We start from the raw sequence: 27,843 nt of genomic DNA on the forward strand, positions 1-27,843 counted from the left end.
GCAACATTCATGGTGGGTTATTTATTTTTCGCTAACGTTTATCATACATTGTCTGGTCTTTTAATACTGCCATTCGCCCCACGTACAGTAGAGTTACATTTCAAAGTTGGTTCAGATTGATTCTCGTAAACTCCGTTACAGCATTATGAAACAGAATAATTGTAATAAACCCTGTTGTAATTATGCCCAGCTTTAATCCTAAATTCGCTGAACTAACAAGAACTCGTATATGGCAGTGGTAGTGTGAGGAAACGCTGTACAATTACTTATTCTATACGTTATTTTTTATTATGGGCTTCGTATGTGATTAAGAGCTCTTCAATACATAGAGGAAACAATGCATTGATGTCGTACTCCTCCTTAATATAATTGCTTTCTTAAATCGTGTAAATAATAAGTACGGAAGAAACTGTGTGAATAGCATTATCCTGCTTCCGGGGCAATTGCGTTTTAGAATGGATTACCCAATTGTATAAACTGTATTCTACCTGTTTCATCAATGTTTACATTTTGCACTATGGTGTATAGGTCAAATGCCGAAAGGTTCCGAAAACTTAGGTGCTGCGCATGTCGTGTGTATAATGAGAGAATAATGGCGGAGAAAGTAGGGAAGACGACTGCCGTGGGGACTAAATCCATGCCCATGAAATTATTTGCTACATGGGAAGTGGAAAAAACATCCCCAAACTGTATACCAAGGTCTGTATAATTTATTTTTCTGGTAGTTGTGCATGCACCATTTTTCGATATCTCCGCTACAGCGAATGTCATCGGGTGCATGATGCTGATTCATATGAAAAACTTGCTTGATTAAAGAAATCTTTGGATTAGAAAACATCATTTTGGGAAATATCCGTCGTACATACTGATTAAAGCTGTTTTAGCTGACTTCATTTAAAATGTACATAATATTTATTAAGACTCCATCGATTGCAGACGTCTTGTGAACTGGTGTTTATAAATTTAGGATTCGTTTGACAGGTGTAATGCTTGATCGTAGTGATGAGTGCATCGTCTGTCAATCAGCTACTGCCCGAGGCGGCATGGTTACTTTCATTACGTAACAGAGAGACGGTGTCCTCAAAACATAAGAATTTCAGAAGTACATAATAACTAAAACGGTCGATTTGTAACGATGGTTGTACAATATCCAAATATTTCTGTTTTAAGTAATTACATGTAGTTTATCTCTGACACAGAGGAGTTTCATGAGAATTACCAGTAGCTTCTAATGAAATCACTTTCCCTTAAGTGTAAATCTTATATGATTCTTTTTCCTAAGGCACAATGTTATTTATATATTCACAATTACATGTGCATAACTTAATTGACTCCTGGAAATTAAATGTATGCATTGTGGTATATTCATGGAAGGATTCTCTATTAACCCCACACATGAGCATTTAAGATTTTTGTTAAACTACAGACATTCAGGTACTAAAGTTTGTGAATGCCAATTTTCATGGTAGTTGTGCAGGCCTTAGAGATACATAAAACCAACCTAGAAGCCATGACTGCTATGCTTATAAACAAAGTCTGATTGTCTGATAACAAAACAATAGTATTATGTTGCCTACTGGGCCATCAAAAAAATTAATGGTAAGATAACCAATGAGTATCATTTTTGGGTACCCCAAGTCCCCAACACTACATGCAATCTGACCATGACACTTTAATCTTACAGATGGTCCTAGAATAATCATGCCGCTGTCTGTCAGATGTTAATAATGTCGGGTGGATATAGTGTACCGGTCATTTTTACCCGACTTGGTTAAGTGACAGAAAGTATACTCTAATAGAACTAGAAAAGTCTTGTTTCATATATTATAGTCAATTGTTTATTCAATACACTTCTTAAAAGTAACTGTATGATGTCTGCTAAGATATATTTGACTGCAGTTCTTAAGCACCTTGAGGAAATTCAGGCTGATGGCTATAAGGTCATTGATAGCCAACAAGTGGTCATTTTGGATTTTTACACTGAAAATTTCTAATTTGTTATCGTTATTTCTTGTGGAGTATGGAATAAATCTTTCAAAAATTTCTTAAGTAGGTTCCCCTTTGTCCCTAGCTGTGGCTGTTTGATTTTAATACTGATTAGAAAACGAAGAATAGAAGACAGGCAGCCATCATTGATCTTTTTTAATAAAAGTTTGTTATCACCATTTCTTGAGAAGTATTGGATGGCTCTCTCTCAAATTTCATATGTATGTTCTACTTTGTCCCTATGATTTTAGAACTGATCAGAAAAATAAAATGGCTGACATGCAGCCATCTTAGATTTTTACAATGAGTTTATTATTGCTTTTTCTTGGAAGCACTGGATGGATCTTTCTCAAATATCATGTGTAGATTTCTTTTGGTCCAAAGTTGTGCCATTTTGATTTTTGCAATTAATTTGAAAAATAAAAATTGCTGAAAGATGACCATTTTGGATTTGGCACATAAAGATTATCTTAAATCTTAAATTAGTTTTTAAGATTTCATATAATCGAGTGAAAGTAGAGTAAAGGAGGGAAAAGATTACATTTTTCAAGCACAAATGAAGATCAAACTATCAGTGTTCCCATTCACGCACATATGTACGTAATTCACGTTTAAAATGTAAATTCCCACGTAAGAAAATACAGAGATATACGTAATATTCACGCACATTTATGAATCACTAATTCTTGCCCTCAACCCGTCAGACTTATGATAATCCTTCGGAACGTGTCGGGCCGCTTTATGCGGATTATGCCTAGAACCGAGATACCCGAATGCATAGATGTATACACAAAATGGCGCAGGTGACACTCAATAGCTTTTGGGAATCGTCTGCTGTTAGCAGAAACAAACGAAAAAGTAGAGATGATGATGAAATAGACAGCTCGTCTGAAACAAGAAAACATACTAAAACATCATCGGCACAATATCCAAAAACTTTTCAACAGAAATGGCTGTCAGAATTCGATTGGCTGAGAAAAGAAGATTCTGGTATGTTCTGTTCCCTATGTAAGGAAATGCCGCACTGTAAATTTTCGCCGTTTTGTAAAGGAACCAAAAATTTTCAGAGATCAGCGCTTGTGCGACATCAGCAGTCAAAAGATCATCTACTATCGATTCAGACAAAACGACAAAAGGTGTACATGAACGCTGCCAAAACATGCTTGAAAAAGAATTATCAGCCTATACTCGAGGCTCAACTGAAGACGGCACTGTGGCTGGCCAAGGAGGACATACTCATCCTCATATTCCATAAAGAACACATTAACTAATATGAACTGAAAAGAAACATGGAATTTGACCCTATATACCTATAACATCAATCATACCCCCACTTTTTAACTTCATACCTCCAGTTTTTGGAAGGTGGGGGTATGAATACCCCCAGTTTGAAAAGTGAGTGGGAACACTGACTATGGTGGGTGCCAAGATCCCTTTGGGATTTCTTGTTCTTCAATCCTATTTATGATCGTGCCAAATTCAAAGTACAGATAAAGATAACACCAAAATCCTAGATATCAAGAGATGAATGTGTCCTGGCATCACACAAAGAAGACATGGAAATCCTAATATTGCCAGCAGACAAAAGATGAGCAACTCTTATGATGCTTAAGTCCATATACCTAGAGGAGAGCAAAGAACTCCTGAGTGATAAGAGTTTGGTTAAGTGTCACAAGAGGGATCTTACTGATAGACATATCACTACACCAGTACAACTTCTGAGAGCCCTTAAACACCATTAATGGATTCTGACAGTCACCCAGTATAGGTGCATATATCCTACATCCACCAACATCCTAGGGTTACAGAAGTACTCCTGCCCCTCAGAACCATAGTGTCATCTTGAGATTCTATCACATATAACAAAGCTTAGTTCCTCTCTAAAGTTTTATTCCCTTTGATAGTACTGAACTGGGAAGAGACCCACTGTAACAGTACTAACTGTGCTGAGACCTGAGGATGTGACAGTCCTGTTTACCAGTGTCCCAGATGAGCTCGCATGTCATCTGACAGAGACTTGGGATGATCCTACACTCATCCAGCTAACAGTGTTATCCTTCCAACATATCACAGATCTTATGGATGTATGTCTTCATTGTGATTGGTAACTTTCACCACAAACTGGTGTGACTCTCCTTGATCTGTCTGATCATAGCCAACCTTGTCATGGAACACTCCAAAGAATTGAGCTTTTAGAGATATTTAAGGTGGATATATTGATAATAAACTGGCTTTCAATCTGATGAATGTGGTAGATAATTTCATGGATCATTAAAAGAACTGTCACCCAGCCATACAATTCTGTGTGAAAACGAATCCCTTGAATTCACTGTCTATTGGTAAACCCACCCAAAACAGACCTATGCCTTCAATACGACAGCCATCAACCTCTGAAACACAAACTGTATGTAATTCAGTACTTTAACCCACAGGGTCAACTTCATATGTTCCACAGATAAGGCCAAACATTCATGAGTACCACCTTAAGAAAGTCCTCAGTGTGTCTTGGCTATAGTAACTGGTCTTTGGATCTTGCTGGCAGCTGGACCAAAGCCACATAACCAGCAAGTGGCTGCCAACCAGCCAATGGACACACTACTCCTCCATACATATGAGGAATATCAGAGCTAATAAAGAGAAAAATCCACCAAGTGGCAGTGATGGTACTCACCAAGCCCCACAATACCATTCAGGGGATGTTGGTAGCACCTAAGGACAAAATAACAACAGACAAATCTGGTGAAAGATCTACCTCACTATTCTTACAGATTGTCCACCTTTGTATGTTGGAGAGACAGAAAGTCCACTCTGTAAATGGGTGTAAGAATACCACAGATATTCCTCTTGCGTTTGGCATCCTGGCCCACATAGAGATCACTCCCTCAATTTCCACTCTACAACATCAGAATGTTGTACTCACGCTTGTTTCAATGTGTTGTAAAGTGGTAATTTACATAATTGCTTTCAGACCTGACCTCAACAAGGATTAGAGGACATGACTACACACCATACCCATCCTCTATGCCAATCTTTGTTCATTTACATGACAATGGGATAATCTCCAGTCATGTCACAATATCATTAAGATAAAGCACAATTTTTTTTCAGAGCTGATAATCTTTACTTACTCTTCCATTAAGGAATAGCTTTGAATATATGAATAGGAGGGAAGATTATGAAAATCCACATTTTGTAATTTACACTGTATACAGTACTGCATGATCTTCTTTTCACAGGTCAATTAGGTTAATTTATCAAAATTTCAAGACATGTGATTTTCAGATTTTTGGTTGAGGTCAGAAAACCAGTTGTTTACTCAGGATAATGAGTAGATACACTGTAGATATTTGTGTGCAGTGTAGATAGATGTTGTGTAAACAAACCTTGTATATGTTTCCAATTGACTTGACCTCTGTGGGCCTTCATTTCATCATCAGTAGAATGGCACAGGCTCCAGTGTTTCTAAAGTCTGTCTTTACTCAACATGAACATAGCTCATCCTTTTGTTGTATCTGCACCAAGGGACATTGGCTTTCTTCTAATTTACAGAGAATGATAGTTAAGTTATTTGGTACAGTTATGGATATTTGACATTGTATGGTGTAATAAATTCTGGGTTGATGGATCAATGTAAGATCAGAACCCTTTCAATCCAGGTTATACTGGGGTAATTATGTACTCAATAAAGACAATACATGTATATACATACAGTGTTATTGACAGTCAGAAAAAGATGTTTATCATAGACAGACAGAATGATGATTAATATTATAAACAGAGGGAAGGAAGATGAATATCAACAGAGCAAAGGAAGATCTACTATAGACAGAGTAAAAGAAGGTAAATATGATAGACAGAGGGAAGGGAGGTAAATATTATAGACAGAGGGAAGGGAGATAGATATTATAGACAGAGGGAAGGGAGATAGATATTATAGACAGAGGGAAGAGAGATAGATTTTATTGACAGTGGGAGAGAAGATAGATATTATAGACAGAGGGAAGAGAGATAGATTTTATTGACAGTGGGAGAGAAGATAGATATTATAGACAGGGAGATAGATATTATAGACAGAGGTAAGGGAGAGGGAGGGAAGATAGATATTATAGACAGGGAGATAGATATTATAGACAGAGGGAAGGGAGATAGATATTATAGACAGAGGGAGGGAAGATAGATATTATAGACAGAGGGAAGGGAGATAGATATTATAGACAGAGGGAAGGGAGATAGATATTATAGACAGAGGGAGGGAAGATAGATATTATAGACAGAGGGAGTGGAGATAGATATTATAGACAGAGGGAAGATAGATATTATAGACAGGGAGATAGATATTATAGACAGAAGGAAGGGAGATATACTATAGACAGAGTGAAAGAAGATGCTGTAGCAAGAGTTCTGAACGTCAACTAAAGCACAACATTCTGTCTCTTAGACTGATTGGTACACTGCTGACCAACCTCAGACAGGCCAATTGAGAGTTATGCTGCCTCCTCAGGATTGTTTCATGAGGTTGTAGCACTTGTACAAGTACACAAAATATTGCAAATGAAGAAGTCAGGGGCACAGAATCGAAACATCAGCCGAGATACTGTGCTAAGGCCTCTCATCTCCCACATCATGAAGCCAAGTCACATTTAAGTGGGAATGCCCCTTAATGATCAGCAACATTGTATCAAAATCAAATGGGTCCCACAAAAGCATCTAAATGTATTTCCGGTGTAATGATGTGCCAGGAACTCTTCTTTGATGAGTCAAAACTTATCCTGTATTGCCAATATGTTTTTTAACATCTTGGTAAATGCTATGCCAATAACTTCATGGTTAAATGTGACAGGTTTGGTGGTGGTGGTAGTGTAATGTTGTGGGGCAAGATCTGTAGTGGCTGCGGAACCCACTTAGCTGTTATTGAAGGCACAGTTTGACAGCTAAATGATATATTGACACTGTTCTGTAACCTGTCGTGGTGCTTATTTATCCACCAACACAAGGTAATTTTCCAACAAGACAATGCTCAACTTTCTTGTGGCGTGACATACAATAGGATATTTCTGTCAAAACAATGTAAATAAGTTACCTTGGCCGCCATATAGTGCCAATCTCTCATCAAAATGCTTATATGGAACATGTTAGGTTGACACATTCAAATACATCCAGGTCTATTAGACTCCTCCTGCTCTGTGCCAGGTACTTCTTGGTGAGTGCAAGAACATCCCTGTGGTACAAATAGACTGTGCATAAAATTCTATGCATCACAGAAATCGAGCAACAGCAAATGCTAACAGGGGTCATACTCATGTTTGAAGTCGAAAAATTTTGATGTCAACCACCTCATTTGCCTTGGCCTTGTTAAAGTATTAATGGATTAATCTTAATTCACTGTGTTGTCCAATAGCTTAGATGTGCATCCTCGAATGGTTGTATAATTAATGATGATAGTGGGAATAAAGTAATGAAAATATTGGAGGTTGTGTTTCTTCTGTTTGTCAATAAATATAGCATCAAAATAGAAACTGTCTTTCTATTGGATTTATAAATGACACTGGTGCAAAGGCAAATATAACTTAAGCCCATTATCAGGTTTAGTCAAGAAGCTGTTTGTGTTATATAGTAATATATTTAAAGTAAGAGTTGCTGTATATTTGAATAGATTTTAAATTAAAATATCCCCCCCCCTGATAAAATCTTCCTTTATTTCGATAAACACATCATACACAGCATTTATGAGTGTCCTTCACACTTTTATTTAATATGATTTCATGAAATGCATTGTATGTGTACCATGTAACCTGTTGTCTTTTCAGATTGTGCTCCCTCACACTAAACCGTCTGATCGTGTTAAAGCCACTGGAAAATGAAAACCATTCATTAATTATCGCTGTCAAAATGCAGGTAAGACTTCTGATCATAACGATAAAAACTCTGAAGATTTATTGATAATAGCACAAATGGAATTTGCAATATTGCAAGACTTATATAATGTATGTACTACCAAAAAATAGTCTTGCAGTATATTTAATCTGTACAAAGAAAAAAAAAACCACTTTTTTATTGTGATAGTCCTGTGTTATCTTATTCCTAGATATAGTTAGAAAATGTTTTCAACAAGTAAAATTTACACAGGTGTTCTTGTAGAATTGTGTTGTATGATTCTTGATGTAGAGGCCTTTAGACACAGGTGCATGTTCACTGATACTGAGTGGAAAGCAGGGAAAAAAAACCTGTTGTGTGACTGAAGATATGTGTACTACTGAGCATAGCAGTAACAATTGCACAGCACAAGCTATAGTAGCAAAGCTGTAATAATGGATTTCAGCAATGTGTGTGTAATATGTCTTGAGGCTCTCTACAAATGTCATGGCAACATCAAGTAATATATAGAAAGTTCATGTATTCCATTTTTAGCTTACCTGCCCAGAGGACAAGTGAACTGATGTTGTAGAGTCAGTTTGTCCAGCTTAAACTTTTTTCTTTCATGAGTAACCAAAATGCTCCTGTCATGATTTAAGTTTATATTTAAATACACTGCATCCTGTTATGTTTGAAAATTTCTCTAGAGTTCCCAAGTTTATGCTAAGGAGTCTGGTGTCACACCAGGACAAAAATACATTCATCAGCTTCTCCAAGGGTCAAACTTGACCCTCTTATACCTGTAATGTTATGTCTAGGGAAGATGTGAACAACATCCTTCATGTTGTCTCTGGGGCCAAAGTTGACCCTCTTATACCTGTAATGTTAAGAAGATGTGAACAACATCCTTCATGTTGTCTCTGGGGCCAAAGTTGACCCTCTTATACCTGTAATGTTATGTCTAGGGAAGATGTGAACAACATCCTGTAATGTTATGTCTAGGGAAGATGTGAACAACATCCTTCATGTTGTCTCTGGGGCCAAAGTTGACCCTCTTATACCTGTAATGTTATGTCTAGGGAAGATGTGAACAACATCCTTCATGTTGTCTCTGGGGCCAAAGTTGACCCTCTTATACCTGTAATGTTACATGTGAACAACATCCTTCATGACCCTCTCATACCTGTAATGTTATGTCTAGGGAAGATGTGAACAACATCCTTCATGTTGTCTCTGGGGCCAAAGTTGACCCTCTTATACCTCTTCATACCTAGGGAAGATGTGAACAACATCCTTCATGTTGTCTCTGGGGCCAAAGTTGACCCTCTTATACCTGTAATGTTATGTCTAGGGAAGATGTGAACAACATCCTTCATGATGTCTCTGGGGCCAAAGTTGACCCTCTTATACCTGTAATGTTATGTCTAGGGAAGATGTGAACAACATCCTTCATGTTGTCTCTGGGGCCAAAGTTGACCCTCTCATACCTGTAATGTTATGTCTAGGGAAGATGTGAACAACATCCTTCATTTTGTCTCTGGGGCCAAAGTTGACCCTCTTATATCTGTAATGTTATGTCTAGGGAAGATGTGAACAACATCCTTCATGATGTCTCTTATGATGGCTTTAAATGTTAAAAAGCAGCAAAGTATAGGCTTTCAGAGCTTCTGAAAATGTAGGCATTTGGAAACTTCTGCAGTTTATGTACGGAACATAGAATGGTTTTAATTTGATCACATGAGCTGTGCTAGGTGGGTGGTATCAATTACTAATTGTTAACTTCTATAAAAAGGGTTTTATGGGGTTTTTTTTTACGCAAAAGCTTTTCACAAAAAGGGATTAATTTTTCATGGAAGCCATGAAATACATTCATGCTTTCATCATTTAACAATCGACCTCCATGTTTCTACTTTCCATGGTATGATATGATTTTTTATCTTAAAAAATAGCAAAAAATTGATTCCCTGGAAAAAATCTTAGTTTTTTCAGTATGCATGTCCTATAGAAATAAACAAGCAAATTTGTCTTTCAACAAACTGAAAAGGAAGTAAAAACAAGCAGAGTCTACTTCACCTCGTTAATATATATAAATAGGAAGTGATGATAAGTGGATTCTACTTAAAATGTGTTATTTGGACAAATGTGAAATGATATTGGTGAAATTTCTGTGTAGTTGTAAGATAACTACATATCACTTCTCTTGACACACAATATGATCTTTGGATTCCTATATCAAGGACTAACTATCAGTTAGGGACCTTCCTTCAGTGTTCCACATGACTGCTGTTAGAATTTCGGCTCATTAGGAAGTGTTTGATAGAGCTATTCTGCCCATACGTAACATTCTTATCCTGTTTTTGTCCTCGTGTTATGTACATTGTAGCACAGAGATGACAGGAAGAGCAACAGGATCAATACACCCCAGTCTCTGTCATGTCTTGTTTACAAATCTGTAGCTGGCTCCATGTTATTGTAGCACTGTCACCCACATCTACCACACAATTAAGTTGGGGAAATGTTTGGGAAAGTTTGAAAGGGTAAATGAGTCCAGACAGGCTATAGGTTAAACATAGAGAGACAAACTAAATCAATGTTGTCATGTTGCACAGAGGTTTGGGGAGATTTTCCCTAAGATGTGCATATATTAGGTTTAGTCTGAGGAGTGTCCTGCCAGTTTTATGTGAAAACATTCAGTGAGAGTAAACAATACATATGTGTAGGTACTGAATAAAACGAGATACACATGGTATGAGTAACACATTGAATTAGTCGTCAAGAGTAAAGTATACTTTTATATATAAAATAAGATGTGATGTCAGAGCTTTCAATTGAGTATATAGCTTGTATGGTGCAATATGTTAACTTACATATTCAGATATAAATACTTGCAGGGTGCTTGTATGTCAGTGACAGAGATAGATTTGGCCTTGTTTTACAGCTAAAAAGCTGTTTTCCCTAACTAAATCAGGGACAAATCAGACAAAACATCTTAACAGTTTCTAAATAAGCATAGAAAGCTTTAAATTCAGAATAAATTCAGGAATAAAGTTTGTTTCATGTTTTAACCTTTTTATAGCACTTCATAGTACCAGTGCAATACATATTATACTGTCATTAAAATCTTATGTGAATACATCTAGTTAGTTATATTAATTCCATGTACCAAAGTTTCTGCAACTTCGAAATCATAATAAGAGACCCTTTCGTTAACTGTTCTCATTATCACATGATGAATACATAATATGGCCCCATGGCATGTAAGGAAAATGACGGAGTCTTCATTCACATAAATTCCAAGCTGCTTTCCCCAGTCCATATCTGAAACGTAATTCACATATTGTATGAACCTTGTTATTAACCAATGGGAGACTGGATAAACATTCAGTCTAATCTCAAAGTAATCAATTACATATATAAAGAAAATATCATCATTAATAATTGTTTACCTTAATTCTGTGTCATAAAACGATGATTTTATTTTTCCTGTTTTTGTTTTTTCAGAACTCCAAGAGAACACTTCGCTCCAACGAAATAAGTATGCCATCATCAGGTCTTCTGGATGTGGAATTAGATTTAGCCTTTTCTCTACAGGTAAAGTCCAAAATGATATTGTGTTTGGATCTAAGCTGATCTCTTCAAATAAACTTCAGGTTGTAATGATAATTGTAATATAAAGAAGAACGTACATTGTAAACGCTTATACCATTTCAGACTTCAATAATGTATTTAAAGCCACTAAAATAACTTACTTTTAGGCTGTCCCAGTATCACCAATACTTTGAGACAATCTAGAGACTTATATAGTGTAGTCCCAGTATCACAAATACCTTGAGACAATCTAGAGACTTATATAGTGTAGTCCCAGTATCACCAATACTTTGAGACAATCTAGAGACTTATATGGTGTCGTCCCAGTATCACCAATACTTTGAGACAATCTAGAGACTTATATGGTGTCGTCCCAGTATCACCAATACTTTGAGACAATCTAGAGACTTATATGGTGTAGTGTGTCACTAAATGTATCACAAATACCTTGAGACAATCTAGAGACTTACATGGTGTAGTCCCAGTATCACCAATACTTTGTGACAATCTAGAGACTTACATGGTGTAGTCTCGGTGTGTCACTAAATGTGTATTGAGACAATCTAGAGACTTATATGGTGTCGTCCCAGTATCACCAATACTTTGAGACAATCTAGAGACTTATGGTGTAGTCCCAGTATCACCAATACTTTGAGGCAAACTAGAGACTTACATGGTGTAGTCTTGGTGTGTCACTGAATGTTTATTGAGGCTGTTAAAAGACTTGTATGGTGTAGTGCCTGTATCAACAAAACTTTGAGATAATCTAGAGACTTATATAGTGTAGTCCCAGTATCACCAATACTTTGTGACAATCTAGAGACTTATATGGTGTAGTCTTTGTGTGTCACTAAATGCTTAGTGAGGCTGTTTAGAGACTTATATGGTGTAGTCTTTGTGTGTCACTAAATGTTTATTGAGGCTGTTTAGAGACTTACATGGTGTAGTCTTGGTGTGTCACTAAATGTTTATTGAGGCTGTTTAGAGACTTACATGGTGTAGTCTTGGTGTGTCACTAAATGTTTATTGAGGCTGTTTAGAGACTTACATGGTGTAGTCTCGGTGTGTCACTAAATGTTTATTGAGGCTGTTTAGAGACTTATATGGTGTAGTCTTTGTGTGTCACTAAATGCTTAGTGAGGCTGTTTAGAGACTTACATGGTGTAGTCTCAGTGTGTCACTAAATGTTTAGTGAGGCTGTTTAGAGACTTATATGGTGTAGTCCTGGTCCCTGTATCACTTTGAGGCTCTCCTGATATATTTAGTCACCCAACAGTAACACTTGTTAAACTATTTATGTTGTTCCAGGAAAATATACTTGCACCTTAATAGCAGTGCTCCATGGTGATAAGGCTTGAAATTGAGTCATTGATCATGACTAAGACAGCTTAATCCTAGTCTTCAGGGTGTTTCACACAGAGTAGGATCTTTTGGTTGTTTGAAGTGAAATATGGCGAGGTATTGGCAAGAAAAGGATTGAGTTAATGTATTTTTACTTTAATTCATACGACTGTGTTATTTGGCATTCAGATTAATTACTGAGATTTGGCTGTGTAGAAAAGTGACATATATTTCCCATATGAAAACCATGAGACTGAAGATTTAATGAAGTCAATAGGATTTCACTATTTATTGTTTAGAGTTCTTCATTGTCATGTGTTTGTTGTGAGCACTCATGAGTTTTCATTTATTTCCAAGACCTAGATTTATTTAGCATCTGAAATGCTGATTTAGGATTTCTAACTTTTTTATGAGCTGCAATTACAACAACTTGACATAAGATGGTAGAAATTAGTGTATCACTATTCTGAAAGTTAGTATTAATGCTATAAACAAGTCCTTTGGTTGCAATCACTTGTGTACTAAAATATGTTTTATGCCAATAATTAGATTAATAAAGTCCAACAAACCAAACAATGATTACTGGTCAGGATCATAGTCATCAGATTAAGATGGCCACCACTATGTTTAGTTTTTCCATCAAACCACAGAGGGGATCTAGATCTTCCTGAAACTTTAGCACATGATAATTTATTGTTGAAGTAAATAAGATGGATGCCTTCATCCAGCTAAATTGTGATATTTGGTTATTATTATTTGTTATTAGGAACATTTGAATAAAACTCAGATTTGAGATCAAATTCAGCATGCCACCATTTGATCAAATTAAATCAAAATGTCAGTATTGCCAACAGCATTGTCATATATAACAATGTCAAACCAGCTGACAAGTGTGATCACTCATCCAACACTGCTTACCAAGCATAAAGTGTCATCATGATCATAACCCTGTCTGCAGTGTGATCACAACCCAAGTGTGATCATAACCCTGTCTGCAGTGTGATCACCAACCCTAGTGTGATCATAACCCTGTCTGCAGTGTGATCACAACCCAAGTGTGATCATAACCAAAGTGTGATCATAACCCAGTCTGCAGTGTGATCATAACCCAAGTGTGATCATAACCCTGTCTGCAGTGTGATCACCAAGCCTAGTGTGATCATAACCCTGTCTGCAGTGTGATCACCAACCCAAGTGTATTCATAACCCTGTCTGCAGTGTGATCACCAAGCCTAGTGTGATCATAACCCTGTCTGCAGTGTGATCACCAAGCCTAGTGTGATCATAACCCTGTCTGCAGTGTGATCACCAACCCAAGTGTATTCATAACCCTGTCTGCAGTGTGATCACCAAGCCTAGTGTGATCATAACCCAGTCTGCAGTGTGATCACCAACCCAAGTGTATTCATAACCCTGTCTGCAGTGTGATCACCAAGCCAAGTGTATTCATAACCCTGTATACAGTGTGATCATAACCCAAGTGTGATCATAACCCTGTATACAGTGTGATCATAACCCAAGTGTGATCATAACCCTGTCTGCAGTGTGATCATAACCCAAGTGTGATCATAACCCTGTCTGCAGTGTGATCATAACCCAAGTGTGATCATAACCCTGTCTGCAGTGTGATCATAACCCATAAAGTGTGATCAGTGTAACCCTGTCTGCAGTGTGATCATAACCCAAGTGTGATCATAACCCTGTCTGCAGTGTGATCATAACCCAAGTGTGATCATAACCCTGTCTGCAGTGTGATCATAACCCAAGTGTGATCATAACCCTGTCTGCAGTGTGATCATAACCCAAGTGTGATCATAACCCTGTCTGCAGTGTGATCATAACCCAAGTGTGATCATAACCCTGTCTGCAGTGTGATCATAACCCTGTCTGCAGTGTGATCATAACCCAAGTGTAATCATAACCCTGTCTGCAGTGTGATCATAACCCAAGTGTGATCATAACCCTGTCTGCAGTGTGATAACCCAGCCAAGTGTGATCATAACCCAGTCTGCAGTGTGATCACCAAGCCTAGTGTGATGATAACCCAGTCTACAGTGTGATCATAACCGAAGTGTGATGATAACCCAGTCTGCAGTGTGATCACCAAGCCTAGTGTGATCATAACCCAGTCTGCAGTGTGATCACCAAACCTAGTGTGATCATAACCCAGTCTGCAGTGTGATCACCAAGCCTAGTGTGATCATAACCCAGTCTGCAGTGTGATCACCAAACCTAGTGTGATCATAACCCAGTCTGCAGTGTGATCACCAAGCCTTGTGTGATCATAACCCTGTGAGAATAGTTATAACTGAGCCAACAATGTACAGGTACCCATTGTGGGAGTCTTACAATAGTTCAGATTCATATTCAACAAATGTTTGGCTACTTCTGATTCATGTTTGTCTACCTGCATCAGTGCAGCAACACAGTTTACTGATAAACACCAGCACAAGTGTGGGATCATCAGTATCGTTCCACACAATGATGCTTAACTCATTGTGGTTAAAAAGGTAGAAAATCCGGAATAAAGGAAACAGAGGAGTTATATTCCATATTTCTTTTATCTAAGGAAATCACAAGTTAGGGTTTTGCAATGAGGAAGAATATTGTGTCCGTATATCATGACTATTATAAGCTTCTCACCTTGTCTTGACAAATGATTTTATGCATCAGATGTGTCTATTACTGCCTAGTTATATGATGGCCTCACAAACAGAACTCTTTCAGTGGTCATTAGTCGAGTTATTGTACAGATATTGAGAGATAACAGGATGACTCTGTACCAGCTAACATCAGTAGTCAGTTGTATAGTCAATGTAGAAATGGGAATGGGGATGGGTTTGATCTTCTAACACTAATTATCAGTAACCTATATTTTCTAAAGACAGTATATATATGTTGGTAAGTGTTTCTCCTTAGTGCCAAGGTTATTTGGGGGTCAGCCTAAACACAAGACTAGGTACATTGTATGAGCAGGTAAGTAAGACATGGGTTCAGTTCCATCTTGAGACAAGTCACACACTGTGCTATTGCAGATGAGACAAAACTGATAAAAATCAATACATAGTGTGTATAGTCTAAGCTTCTATGCTGAAGCTTTTGTGCTCTGTAGCATATTTGAAATTCTTGTGTATCCTTGAAATTGACTTATGGGTTTTAATTTAACCCAATAGCTTTTTTTTTTTTTTTTTAAATGTGGCAAGCAAGACAAAAACCACACTGATCAAATAGAGAGCAAGTTTGTTGCAGTTTGGAAAAAAAATATATACACTGAAATGTAATGATCTGAAAACCTGTCACACTTGATATTTATAATTCATAAACTTTGATTACATATCAATGCAAAATCATAAGTTTCCAATCAACGCAAGATAGTGGAAACCTAATGATTTCAGCATTGTCAGATACTGATCAGGGTAGACAGTGATTAAAAAGAAGTAGAAGAAGTTGAGTGATGACAGCCAATGTTAAAAATGAAGTATAGAGTTAGCAGAATTATTTTTCATCAATATTAACTCTGTGGATTGAAAACTTTTCATAATTACTTAAAGTGAAAGAAAACAAGTTAAAGAGCCAGACCCACTCTGTTATAGATATTTTTTCATATTTTATTGACTGAAAATGTTGTTGTATATTAATAGATAATATATAAGTAAAGATTTGTATAAAGTTTCGAACTTGAAATTGAAAGGGTACCGCAGATATCGGTGCCCGAATTAGTCTCATTAATCAACACCAGGATAGGAATATTGATGAGGAAAAGTCACATGATATGTTCAGATGTGGTCAGAACCCCCAAAAAAATGGAGGAAGAGGTGAGTAGTACGTCCATGTGACATCGCTTGTAAGGAGATTTTACCGATAAATGCAATCAATACTCTATATATCCTGTATGGAAATCATCTAATGTATGTATTGATCACATCTTTCAATGCTTAGATATGACACGAAAACGTGCAGATTACGAGAAAAAATGATTAATTGCAAAGAGGCCTTCAAAACATGTTTTCTTCCCCACTTCCCTCACACTCTTTCTGCCATGTTGGAAGACGGCCGATTTATTTACAGTTCTTTGCTCATGCGTCAGAGGGCAGGACTTCCCGCATAATCATGAATTAGCAAATTCTTTTTTAAAACTATTTATTACGTTAGATTGGTGGTGATTTACTTTAAAATTGCGGTATTACAGGGTTAGTCAGAACTTTTGCTACCCAAGAAAAATAGAAAATCATGATTTTTTTTTTATATAAAATAATATCGGTCGAGAAGTGGGTCCGGCTCTTTAAGAATTTCATTTGTGATATATCTGGGAAAATTAGAAACTGGACAAGTAAATTTAGGTCATTTTAACTGCCTGATAGATGAGTAATTTTTAAAGTTTTTAAGATTTTGCCTTTCATTTAGCTGCAATATAAAAAGAAATTAGTATAAGAAAACAGTCTATGTCACTCAGCTGATAGAGAAATTAGTGTAAGATGAGTTTATGTCACTCAGCTGATAGAGAAATTAGTGTAAGATGAGTTTATGTCACTCAGCTGATAGAGAAATTAGTATAAGGTGAATCTATGTCACTTAGCTGATAGAGAAGTTAGTATAAGATGAGTTTATGTCACTCAGCTGATAGAGAAGTTAGTATAAGGTGAATCTATGTCACTCAGCTGATAGAGAAATTAGTGTAAGATGAGTGTATGTCACTCAGCTGATAGAGAAGTTAGTATAAGATGAGTTTATGTCACTCAGCTGATGGAGTTGTTAGTATAAGGTGAATCTATGTCACTCAGCTGATAGAGAAGTTAGTATAAGACGAGTTTATGTCACTCAGCTGATGGAGTAGTTAGTATAAGATGAGTTTATGTCACTCAGCTGATAGAGAAGTTAGTATAAGACGAGTTTATGTCACTCAGCTGATAGAGAAGTTAGTATAAGATGAGTCTATGTCACTCAGCTGATAGAGAAGTTAGTATAAGATGAGTTTATGTCACTCAGCTGATGGAGTTGTTAGTATAAGATGAGTCTATGTCACTCAGCTGATAGAGAAGTTAGTATAAGATGAGTTTATGTCACTCAGCTGATGGAGTTGTTAGTATAAGATGAGTGTATGTCACTCAGCTGATAGAGAAGTTAGTATAAGGTGAATCTATGTCACTTAGCTGATGGAGTTGTTAGTATAAGACGAGTTTATGTCACTCAGCTGATAGAGAAGTTAGTATAAGATGAGTCTATGTCACTCAGCTGATAGAGAAGTTAGTATAAGATGAGTTTATGTCACTCAGCTCATGAACCATCTTTCATTGACTCACTTGTTGAGCCAGTCTGCTGATGGCTTATGTATTTTTGGCTCAGTTGAATTCATTTCCAGTCAGAGCATTCTGTTTGAATGTGCTTATTTTTGCTTCATTCATTTTACAAATTGTAATCAAAGCTTGCCACCAGGGTTGTGATTCCTACCAATTGCATCAGGCTGGTGATCATGACATTTAATATGAGTAATGATCTTTCCGTCATGTATTGTGTTACTGATAGTGTAACACGACACGAATTGGATTCCGATTAGACTTTTCCATGACGTTTCCAAGCTGAAAATATCGTTGGATAAAATCTTAGTCATCATGCAGTCAAAGAATTACTATTGATTGTTTTCATATCGAATGATGAATAGTGATCAATACATTGATTTGTACAGCCTGAGTGTAATTGGTTAAAAAAAATGAGGTAATTATATCATGTTTCGTTTTCTTTTTTTTTTAAACAATTCCAGAAAAATGTCGAAATTGATAATGAAGGTAGCTAAAGATGTGTAAGTGCCTGTATTCATGGGAGAATACTTCCGTCTCTGGAAAATTGTGTTGATATAAAAACAACAAGAAAATACTGACATAAACAAAATGGCAAACCAAACTCAAAATGGATGTTATGAGAGCAAAATATTAACAAAAGAAAGATTGACATGGGGATGCTTGAGAAATATTCTTAAGAGACCACGTTTCAGCTGGTATACACTCTAATTTGGAGTACCTATCTACTTATTAACATTTTGATTTGAAATCTGGTATATTGTTGTATAATGGAAAATTGGAGGTTAGATTTTTACCTGGTTCTTGTCAATGAATATTTCCAGAGTTATGGCCCATGAACTTTAAAAATTTAAAGAAATTCTCTGTTTTTGCTCATTTTCAGTGTTGGATGGGAATGTTGAACTGAAATTTGATTAACACCATTTCAGCTACTGATTAATTTTGGTTGATGACTTTGGTCAGCCAATACCTACCAGGACAGTCTTAAAAGTCATGAATACACCTGTAACCAATAGCCGTAAATATCTTAAAAAAGGACACTGTGTCACACCACATATTGCAATTTTCTAAATAGCAGTGTTTTGATTACATGTGTTATAATGAGAAGAGAATTCTTATTAAGATCTAACTCATTGGTTTTCAGTATCCACATTTTCTGAAGCGAGATGGAAACAAACTCCATGTAATGTTACAGAGACGGAAAAAGTATAAAAATAAAACCATCCTAGGCTACAAGACATTGGCTGTGGGTCAGATTAATATGGGACAGGTAAGGAAACAAATTCAAGGTCATCAGTCTTTGATGTCTAAGGTCGTCATTGCTGTGTCTGTTGTTCATAATCAGTGTATCCCTCGTTCTTGTCCATATGTTACATCATATACTGAAAGACAAGCATGGTTTTTACCATTGACATTTAAAAGTAAAGAACAAAAAGCCAAAATCTGCCATTTTTGTTTTTGTTTTAGGTTGTAAACAATTGGCTGAACACATGTAAGCCTGTTTTTTTAATGTGATATGATTGGTTTACATGTTATTTTGTTTGTAGGTTCTACAGAGATCAATAGATAAGGATCTTAACCTATTCAGCGATACCAAAGACAACAGTACAGTGCTAGTGGCCAAATTGACAATGGTGACAGTGTCAAGTCAACCGGTGGACCATGTAGAGAGTGACCAGAGAAAAGCCATTTCATCTGATGTTGGTAAGGGGTCAGTCACCTTCAGTCGGACAATGAGGACATTTTTGTCACTGTTGATGTCTGTGTTCTCAATATTGATCTACTTTGTCACAGTTAATTTGTTGATGATGTCAGTGTTGTCACTATTGATGTCTGCGTTGCCACTATAAATGTCTGTGTTATACTGTTGATGTCGTATTCTTTTGATGTCTATGTTGTCATTGTTAATGTCTCTGTAGTCACTATTGATGTCTATGTTGTCATTGTTAATTTGTTGATGTCTATGTTGTCACTGCTGATGTCTGTGTTGTCACTAATGATGTCTTTGTTGTCACTGTTGATGTCTGAGTTCAAAGTTTTGATGTCAGTTTTGTCACTAATGATGTCTATGGCATCACTGTTGATGTCTGTATTGTAACGATTGATGTCAGTGTTATCACTTTTGATGTCTTTGTTGTTGCTATTGATGTCTGTGTTGTCACTGTTGATTTCAGTGTTGTCACTTTTGATGTGTGTGTTGTCACTATTAATGTCTGTGTTGTCACTATTGATGTCAGTGTTGTCACTATTGATGTCTGGTTGTCACTATTGATGTCAGTGTTGTCACTATTGATGTCTGAGTTGCCACTATTGATGTCTATGGCGTCACTGTTGATGTCTGTGTTGTTATGATTGATGTCAGTGTTATCACTATTGATATCAGTGTTGTCACTATTGATGTCTGAGTTGCCACTATTGATGCCTGTGTTGTCAATATTGATGTCTGAGTTGCCACTATTGATGTCAATCTTTTCACTGTTGATATCTTTGTTGTCACTGTTGATGTCTGAGTTCTCACTATTGATGTCTGAGTTCGCACTATTGATGTCTATGTTCTCACTATTGATGTCTGAGTTCTCAGTATTGATGTCTGAGTTCTCACTGTTGATGTCTGTGTTGTCACTATTGATGTCTGTGTTGTCACTATTGATGTCTGTGTTGTCACTATTGATGTCTGTGTTGTCACTATTGATGGCAATCTTTTCAATCTGTTGATGTCAGTGTTGTCACTTTTGATGTCAGTGTTGTCACTATTGATGTCTGTGTTGTCACTATTGATGCCTGTGTTGTCACTATTGATGTCTGAGTTGCCAATATTGATGTCAATCTTTTCACTGTTGATGTCTGTGTTGCCACTATTGATGCCTGTGTTGTCACTATTGATGTCTGTGTTGTCACTTTTGATGGCAATCTTTTCACTGTTGATGTTGGTGTTGTCACTTTTGATGTCAGTGTTGTCACTTTTGATGTCAGTGTTGTCACTAGTGATGTCTGAGTTGCCACTTTTGATGTCAATCTTTTCACTGTTGATGTCTGTGTTGTCACTTGATGTCTGTGTTGTCACTATTGATGTCTGTGTTGTCACTATTGATGTCTGTGTTGTCACTATAGATGTCTGTGTTGTCACTATAAATGTCTGTGTTGTCACTGTTGATGTCTCTGTTGATGTCTGTTCTTTTGATGCCACTGTTGTTCTTTTTGACAGATCGTTCTCCTGATGTTGATAACGACAGCGATGATGATTACCCAGACCATGAAGAGTGGTCAAATGATGGTTTCAGTGATTGTGATAACACACTGATGGAGGATGATGGACGTACTCGGCCTAGGAAAGTTAGTCGGGGTAATATACGACCTGTGCCTCGTGGACGAGTAAGTTTAGATCACATTTCAAATGTAAATCACATTTAGCAATCACAATGGAGGAGGATGGTTTGAAAGAGGTCACATGCTAGGAGGAATTAGGGATAGATTTATGGAGAAATTCAACATTTAAGGAAAAATCACTTACAATGATCTGTAAACACTTAAATACTTTGTAGCACCCTTAATCTTGGTATTTTGTCAAAGTGGCTTGATGAGGTTTGAGAAAAGCGTATTCAGAGTTTATATTCTGAGGATGTGAAGTCTGTATCCAGGAAACAGGATTGAAGGCAATTTGTATATTTTGTTGTGTTTGAAAGGATTCAGTATGATGTAGCTGAAAATGTGGAGGGGTTTAGGTACATGCTCTCAACATGTAACCATTTATTATGTTGGATTCCAGTTCATAGATTAACTTCTAACGTATGACTTCAATACAAAGATGGGTGGTCGGGTGGCGCAGTGGTAACGTATTCGCCTTTCACCTAGCTGACCGGGGTTTGATTCCTGGAACGGATGTGAAAATGTAAGGGGTCACCTACCCGACCACATGGGTTTTTCCCGGGTACTCTGGTTTCCTCCCACAATAAGACCCCTCGCGCTTACATCCAGGCCAACAAGAGTGATCAATATAAGTTGACATAACTTGTTTTGCAATATTGTTGTAAAATAAATAAAGTTTATATATAAAATACAAAGATAGGTTTAATTAAGCTAAAAACAATTGAAAAAAATGACAGATAGATTTCTTTGCTTTGTAATTAAACATATAACCAGTAGAGCATTACATCAAAGGACTGTAAGATTGATTTCTTGAGGTCACAAGTCTTGTATTGGAAGGAATAACCGGACTTTATAGATAGAAGGGATTCAAAGTACAGAGAAGATTATAGAGAACTTTTGGGTTTCTAAACGAATTCCACAGTAATTTTAGTCTGTAGCTTAGTATAGGGAAATATCATTTTAACTGGTAATGACCTTATTTGGGTATGGATTAATTAGTTCAACCTGGTTATTTATAATAGACAACTCTATACAGAGACCACAGTCAATCCTATTTGTGAACACGATATTTGTTATTTCAAAAACACAAGAATATGGTTAAATTCAAAATGTACATTTGGAAATAGCACAAAATATACTCAGCAAAATACTTTAGCATCTTTTTCTATTCAATGATGTTATTATATCAAATATATTTTTGTTTGTATTTTTATGATGTAGGATCAGTGTGCAGTAGTGTACTGTAAATCATAAAGTTTGATGAAATAGCACACCAGGATCATATACATGAACATTCTGTCATTTCTGGCATGTAGTACTTTATGCATGATTGCACATAACTTTGACACATGTAGGTAAATGCCCTTTGAAAGTTCACCTAAATGTCAAATGGGTCGATGCCAGGCTTGTCAGAAAACCTGTGTCAGTTGATAATAGGTATGTTTGATGCTGGTAGGTACATTAGAGATGTTGCTTTTCACTACCATGTTCATCCTTCAACAATATCCTGAATGAGACGACCAGATATGTTTCTGACTGTCCTTCCATCTGGACAACCTAGAAAAACAATGGCACAGAGGACTGTTTTCTTGTAACAAAGTCAAGACTTCAAAGTTCCCTTTCTGTGCCAAAAATTGCTGATAGACTTCACAGAGCTACAAGACTTAGTGTTTCTTGTCAAACTGTGTGGAATCATCTCTTCGCGGTGAGTTTACATGGTAGACATCCAGTAACCAGTGTTCCATTGACACAACACCATCGGTCAAGTTGTCTTAAGTTGGGCTGCAACACCAATGGAACAAAGTCATTTAACTGAGTTGCGCTTCAATGTCCAGTATGTTGTTGAAGGGAGGTGTGTATGCAGACGACGTCACGAGAGATATAACTATGGTGATATTATCCAGCACAATCAGTGTGGAGCTGGTAGTGTGGTGGTGCGGGGAGGGATCACATGGAGAGGAAAGACTGATCTGGTAACAGTCCAAGAACCACTAATTACATAGCATTACTGGACATCTTGGACACGGTATTAGACAGCGTCACCATGTTAATTTCATTGCAGAACTCTTACACTCTCTTCGTCAAGAAAGGGTTACCATTGTTAAAATCAGAAATCTGATCAGAACCATGAGGCAATGCTGTATAGCTGTAGTGGCAGGGGATAGCGGACATGCTCACTATTAACTTTTGGTGTAATTGCCATAGTGTTACTCCTGTCCTGTATGATTTAATCTCACAATTAAGTGCTAGAAGCTACCATAAAGAAAATGGCCGGATTTGGTTCTTGAGGCATCATATTCCTTTTTGAATAGGAAATGAATTGGCCTGTGGTTTTTACTGAAAGAAAATGTTACAGATTTCTGCACTTTTGTTGTTTGGTATATTAAGACCCCTATGTGAGTTTTTGCCAGCTATGTAAAACTCATACTATGCCCTATATATAATTGTCCCTTTGAGGAAATTGAAGTGGAAGTGTAACAAAGACATTGAATCGGTAAAAGATGTTTGGTAATAAGCTTTACCAACCTGTATGTGAGCTCAGTGACAAGCTCCACACATCTCTTGACTTAAAGGCTTGGCATAAAGACCCAAGAGTAGATTTGTTTGAGTTCCACAGGTACATGTAAATCAAGGCAAATGTTGGGATGTATGAAGTTTAGCCAGTTATGTTTATGTATTAAATAACGATATACATTTTTACATCTAAGCTGATGCTCATAACCTTTAATTTTTTGGTTTCAGCTACAGAGAAACATAAAACAGAGATTTATTGCATTGCTGAAGAAGTTCAAAGCATCAGAGGATGTAAGTAATACAGGAATTTCACTTTAAAAGAAACACATTATCTTCACTGACAATGTAATTCATCACATACTCCAACCTCCTTTACCCCATGTTGTTTGAATGTTCATACAGCAAAATAGTCCGTTTAATTCTAATCCCAAAGAAGGGTCTACAGTACTTGTCCGGTGTTGTTGTACACGATCATCGATCGTGTATACTGTCACCCGGATTGTAGGGGATTAAGTATGGCCTGTGTTTTAACCTGGATGTTTCAACCCCAACACTAGCGAGATCATAATCAAATGACATGTGTGAAAATCCACAGCTGGAGGTCACTGTGATGGACAGTTAAAATACAAATTTAGATCCACTTCTGTGTCCGTGTCCCCTATCATTCCCTGAAAAATAAAGTTGTCATTAGGGCTGGATCACACAGGCCACAGTTTCATAGAATAGATAGAATCTAGAGAGAAGGAAAGAGAGAGATAGAAAGAGAGAGAGAAAGAAAGAGAGAAACAGAGACAGAAATAAAGGTCTGGAACCTCATTACAGAATGCTGATAAAAAACTAACACAAATAATTGTTAGTTGTTCTATATAGACTATATGTGTCTCTGTGGTGACTGAAGGTATTATTTTATGTTAGTATGCTTCCTTAAAATTATTTGGGGGAACATCTATAGTTGCTGCTTTTTGTCCGTTCGTCCTTTCGTGTCTGGAGCATAACTTTGCACAGTTAATGGAGGATCATGAAATTTAATGTACTCATTGGTCATACTAAGTGGATGTACAGTGTACTGAATTCAGGACCTGCGATCCCCACAATTACAGTGTTAGTGCTCTTTGCTAAAATTCCATGGTCAGAGCATAACTTTTAGTTGCTTTCATTTAATGTAGTCTAAACATTCTGTGACATCACTCTCTCCAGAACCTGGTCATCCATTTCTTTTTATATAACACGCTATCTATGATAGTTACTTTACTTGTGGGGGTGTTCTAATCAGATGCGACAACAGTCAGATACTGCAAATTTACCGTATTCGATCCAATAAGCACCCAGAGCGCTTAAAAAATTGCAATTAAGTGGGGCGCTTATTAGAAACCATCTTAGATGTGAAAGAACACATTCAGTACTAAAAAAATCTGCCTCCACCAGCAACTTTCAGTCTCCTTTTTGAGGTGTTTTGTAAAGAGGTTTTCAATTCACTCTCTTTTTGTCTTCAATCATGAATTCACTACTCACTACTCACGAAGATGTTACCACCAGTTGTAAAAACAGCAAAAGGCCTGCATACCAAACTTTAGCCACGGAAAAATTGCAATTCATGTACCAAACTTTAGCCATGGCATGGGAGGTCCATGCTTTAGCTATGTACCAAACGTTAGTCATGGCAGGGGAAGTCCATGCTTTAGCCATGTACCAAACTTTAGCCATGGCAGGGGAAGTCCATGCTTTAGCCATGTACCAAACTTTAGCCATGGCAGGGGAAGTCCATGCTTTAGCCATGTACCAAACTTTAGCCATGGCATGGGAGGTCCACCAGTACCAAACGTTTTGGCAGGGGAAGTCCATGCCATGTACCAAACTTTCTGCTTCAGCCATGTTTTAGCCATGAGGGGTGTTTTGTACCAAAACTCATGCTTTAGCCATGTACCAAACTTTCATGCTTTAGCCATGTACCAAACTTTAGCCATGGCAAGGGGAGGTCCATGCTTTAGCCATGTACCAAACTTTAGCCACGGAAGGAGAAGACCTTGCTTCAGCCATGTACTAAACTTTAACCATGGCGGGGGGAGGTCCATGCTTCAGCCATGTACCAAACTTTAGCCATGGCAGGGGAGGTCCATGCTTCGGCCATGTACTAAACTTTAGCTATGGCAGGGGTAAGTCCATGCTTTAGCCATGTACCAAACTTTAGCCATGGCAGGGGAAGTCCATGCTTCAGCCATGTACCAAACTTTAGCCATGGTATGCTTTAGCCATGGGAAGTCCATGCTTTAGCCATGTACCAAACTTTAGCCATGGCAGGGGAAGTCCATGCTTTAGCCATGTACCAAACTTTAGCCATGGCAGGGGAAGTCCATGCTTTAGCCATGTACCAAACTTTAGCCATGGCAGGGGAAGTCCATGCTTTAGCCATGTACCAAACTTTAGCCATGGCAGGGGAAGTCCATGCTTTAGCCATGCTTTAGCCATGTAGCCATCAGCCATGTACCAAACTTTAGCCATGGCAGGGGAAGTCCATGCTTTAGCCATGTACCAAACTTTAGTGATGGCAGGGGAAGTCCATGTTTTAGCCATGTACCAAACTTTAGCCATGGCAGGGGAAGTCCATGCTTTAGCCATGTACCAAACTTTAGCCATGGCAGGGGAAGTCCATGCTTTAGCCATGTACCAAACTTTAGCCATGGCAGGGGAAGTCCATGCTTTAGCCATGTACCTAATTTTAGCCATGGCAGGGGAAAGTCCATACCAAACTTTAGCCATGGAAGTAGTCCATGCTTTAGCCATGTACCAAACTTTAGCCATGGCAGGGGAAGTCCATGCTTTAGCCATGTACCAAACTTTAGCCATGGCAAGGGGAGGTCCATGCTTTAGCCATGTACCAAACTTTAGCCATGGCAGGGGAAGTCCATGCTTTAGCCATGTACCAAACTTTAGCCATGGCAGGGGAAGTCCATGCTTTAGCCATGTACCAAACTTTAGCCATGTACCAAACTTTAGCCATGGCAGGGGAAGTCCATGCTTTAGCCATGTACCAAACTTTAGCCATGGCAAGGGGAGGTCCATGCTTTAGCTATGTACCAAACGTTAGTCATGGCAGGGGAAGTCCATGCTTTAGCCATGTACCAAACTTTAGCCATGGCAAGGGGAGGTCCATGCTTTAGCCATGTACCAAACTTTAGCCATGGCAGGGGAAGTCCATGCTTTAGCCATGTACCAAACTTTAGCCATGGCGGGGGAAGTCCATGCTTTAGCCATGTACCAAACTTTAGCCATGGCAGGGGAGGTCCATGCTTTAGCCATGTACCAAACTTTAGCCATGGCAGGGGAAGTCCATGTTTTAGCCATGTACCAAACTTTAGCCATGGCAGGGGAAGTCCATGCTTTAGCCATGTACCAAATTTTAGCCATGGCAGGGGAAGTCCATCCTTTAGCTGTCTCTGTGAAAATGTGTCTCTGATGCATGGAGCTTATTATGCAGTAGGTACTTGTAAATTACCAAGGATACTCTTAGTCCATGGTTAAAACATATTGATATACAGTATAATTTGTCACCTCAAGTCAGTCCTGACATTTGCTTACACATTCAAAACAAAATGAGGCAGTATTTAAGACAAAATATAATTCATTGATAAAATTTGTGAGCTGACTACATTCATTTGTAATGTTAAATGCAACTCATCATTGCATGACCAAATATGGCATCAATATAAATAGCACAAACCCAAAGGCAGTAATTAATAAAAGCATCTTTCCATCATTTTGCATAAACAGTGTACTTGTGTTTTTGCTATCAGAGCCAAAAGTATGGTCAACTGAAACATCATTAGGTCACAAACTACCGCACCAAGACCCACGGATAACACACATACACTGCAGTACTGTTGTAAGTTAGACATGATGTTTG

General features: G+C 37.6%; 1 protein-coding gene across 1 annotated transcript in view; it reads left to right on the forward strand.

Annotated features, from left to right (window-relative positions):
• The first annotated feature begins 592 nt into the window (after window positions 1-592).
• The window catches only part of LOC132548602 (phosphofurin acidic cluster sorting protein 2-like), a 64,961-nt gene continuing 37,710 nt past the window's right edge, over window positions 593-27,843 (forward strand). The window contains exons 1-7 of the mRNA XM_060212469.1: window positions 593-699; window positions 7,794-7,881; window positions 11,341-11,430; window positions 19,207-19,332; window positions 19,610-19,766; window positions 21,268-21,434; window positions 24,171-24,233. Coding sequence (XP_060068452.1) covers window positions 593-699; window positions 7,794-7,881; window positions 11,341-11,430; window positions 19,207-19,332; window positions 19,610-19,766; window positions 21,268-21,434; window positions 24,171-24,233 — 798 coding nt within the window. The remainder of the gene's footprint in view (window positions 700-7,793; window positions 7,882-11,340; window positions 11,431-19,206; window positions 19,333-19,609; window positions 19,767-21,267; window positions 21,435-24,170; window positions 24,234-27,843) is intronic.

Source organism: Ylistrum balloti, unplaced genomic scaffold (assembly GCF_031769215.1).
Source record: "Ylistrum balloti isolate Yb309-2 unplaced genomic scaffold, AGI_CSIRO_Ybal_v1 Utg370018, whole genome shotgun sequence".
NCBI classification, from domain to species: Eukaryota; Metazoa; Mollusca; class Bivalvia; order Pectinida; family Pectinidae; genus Ylistrum; species Ylistrum balloti.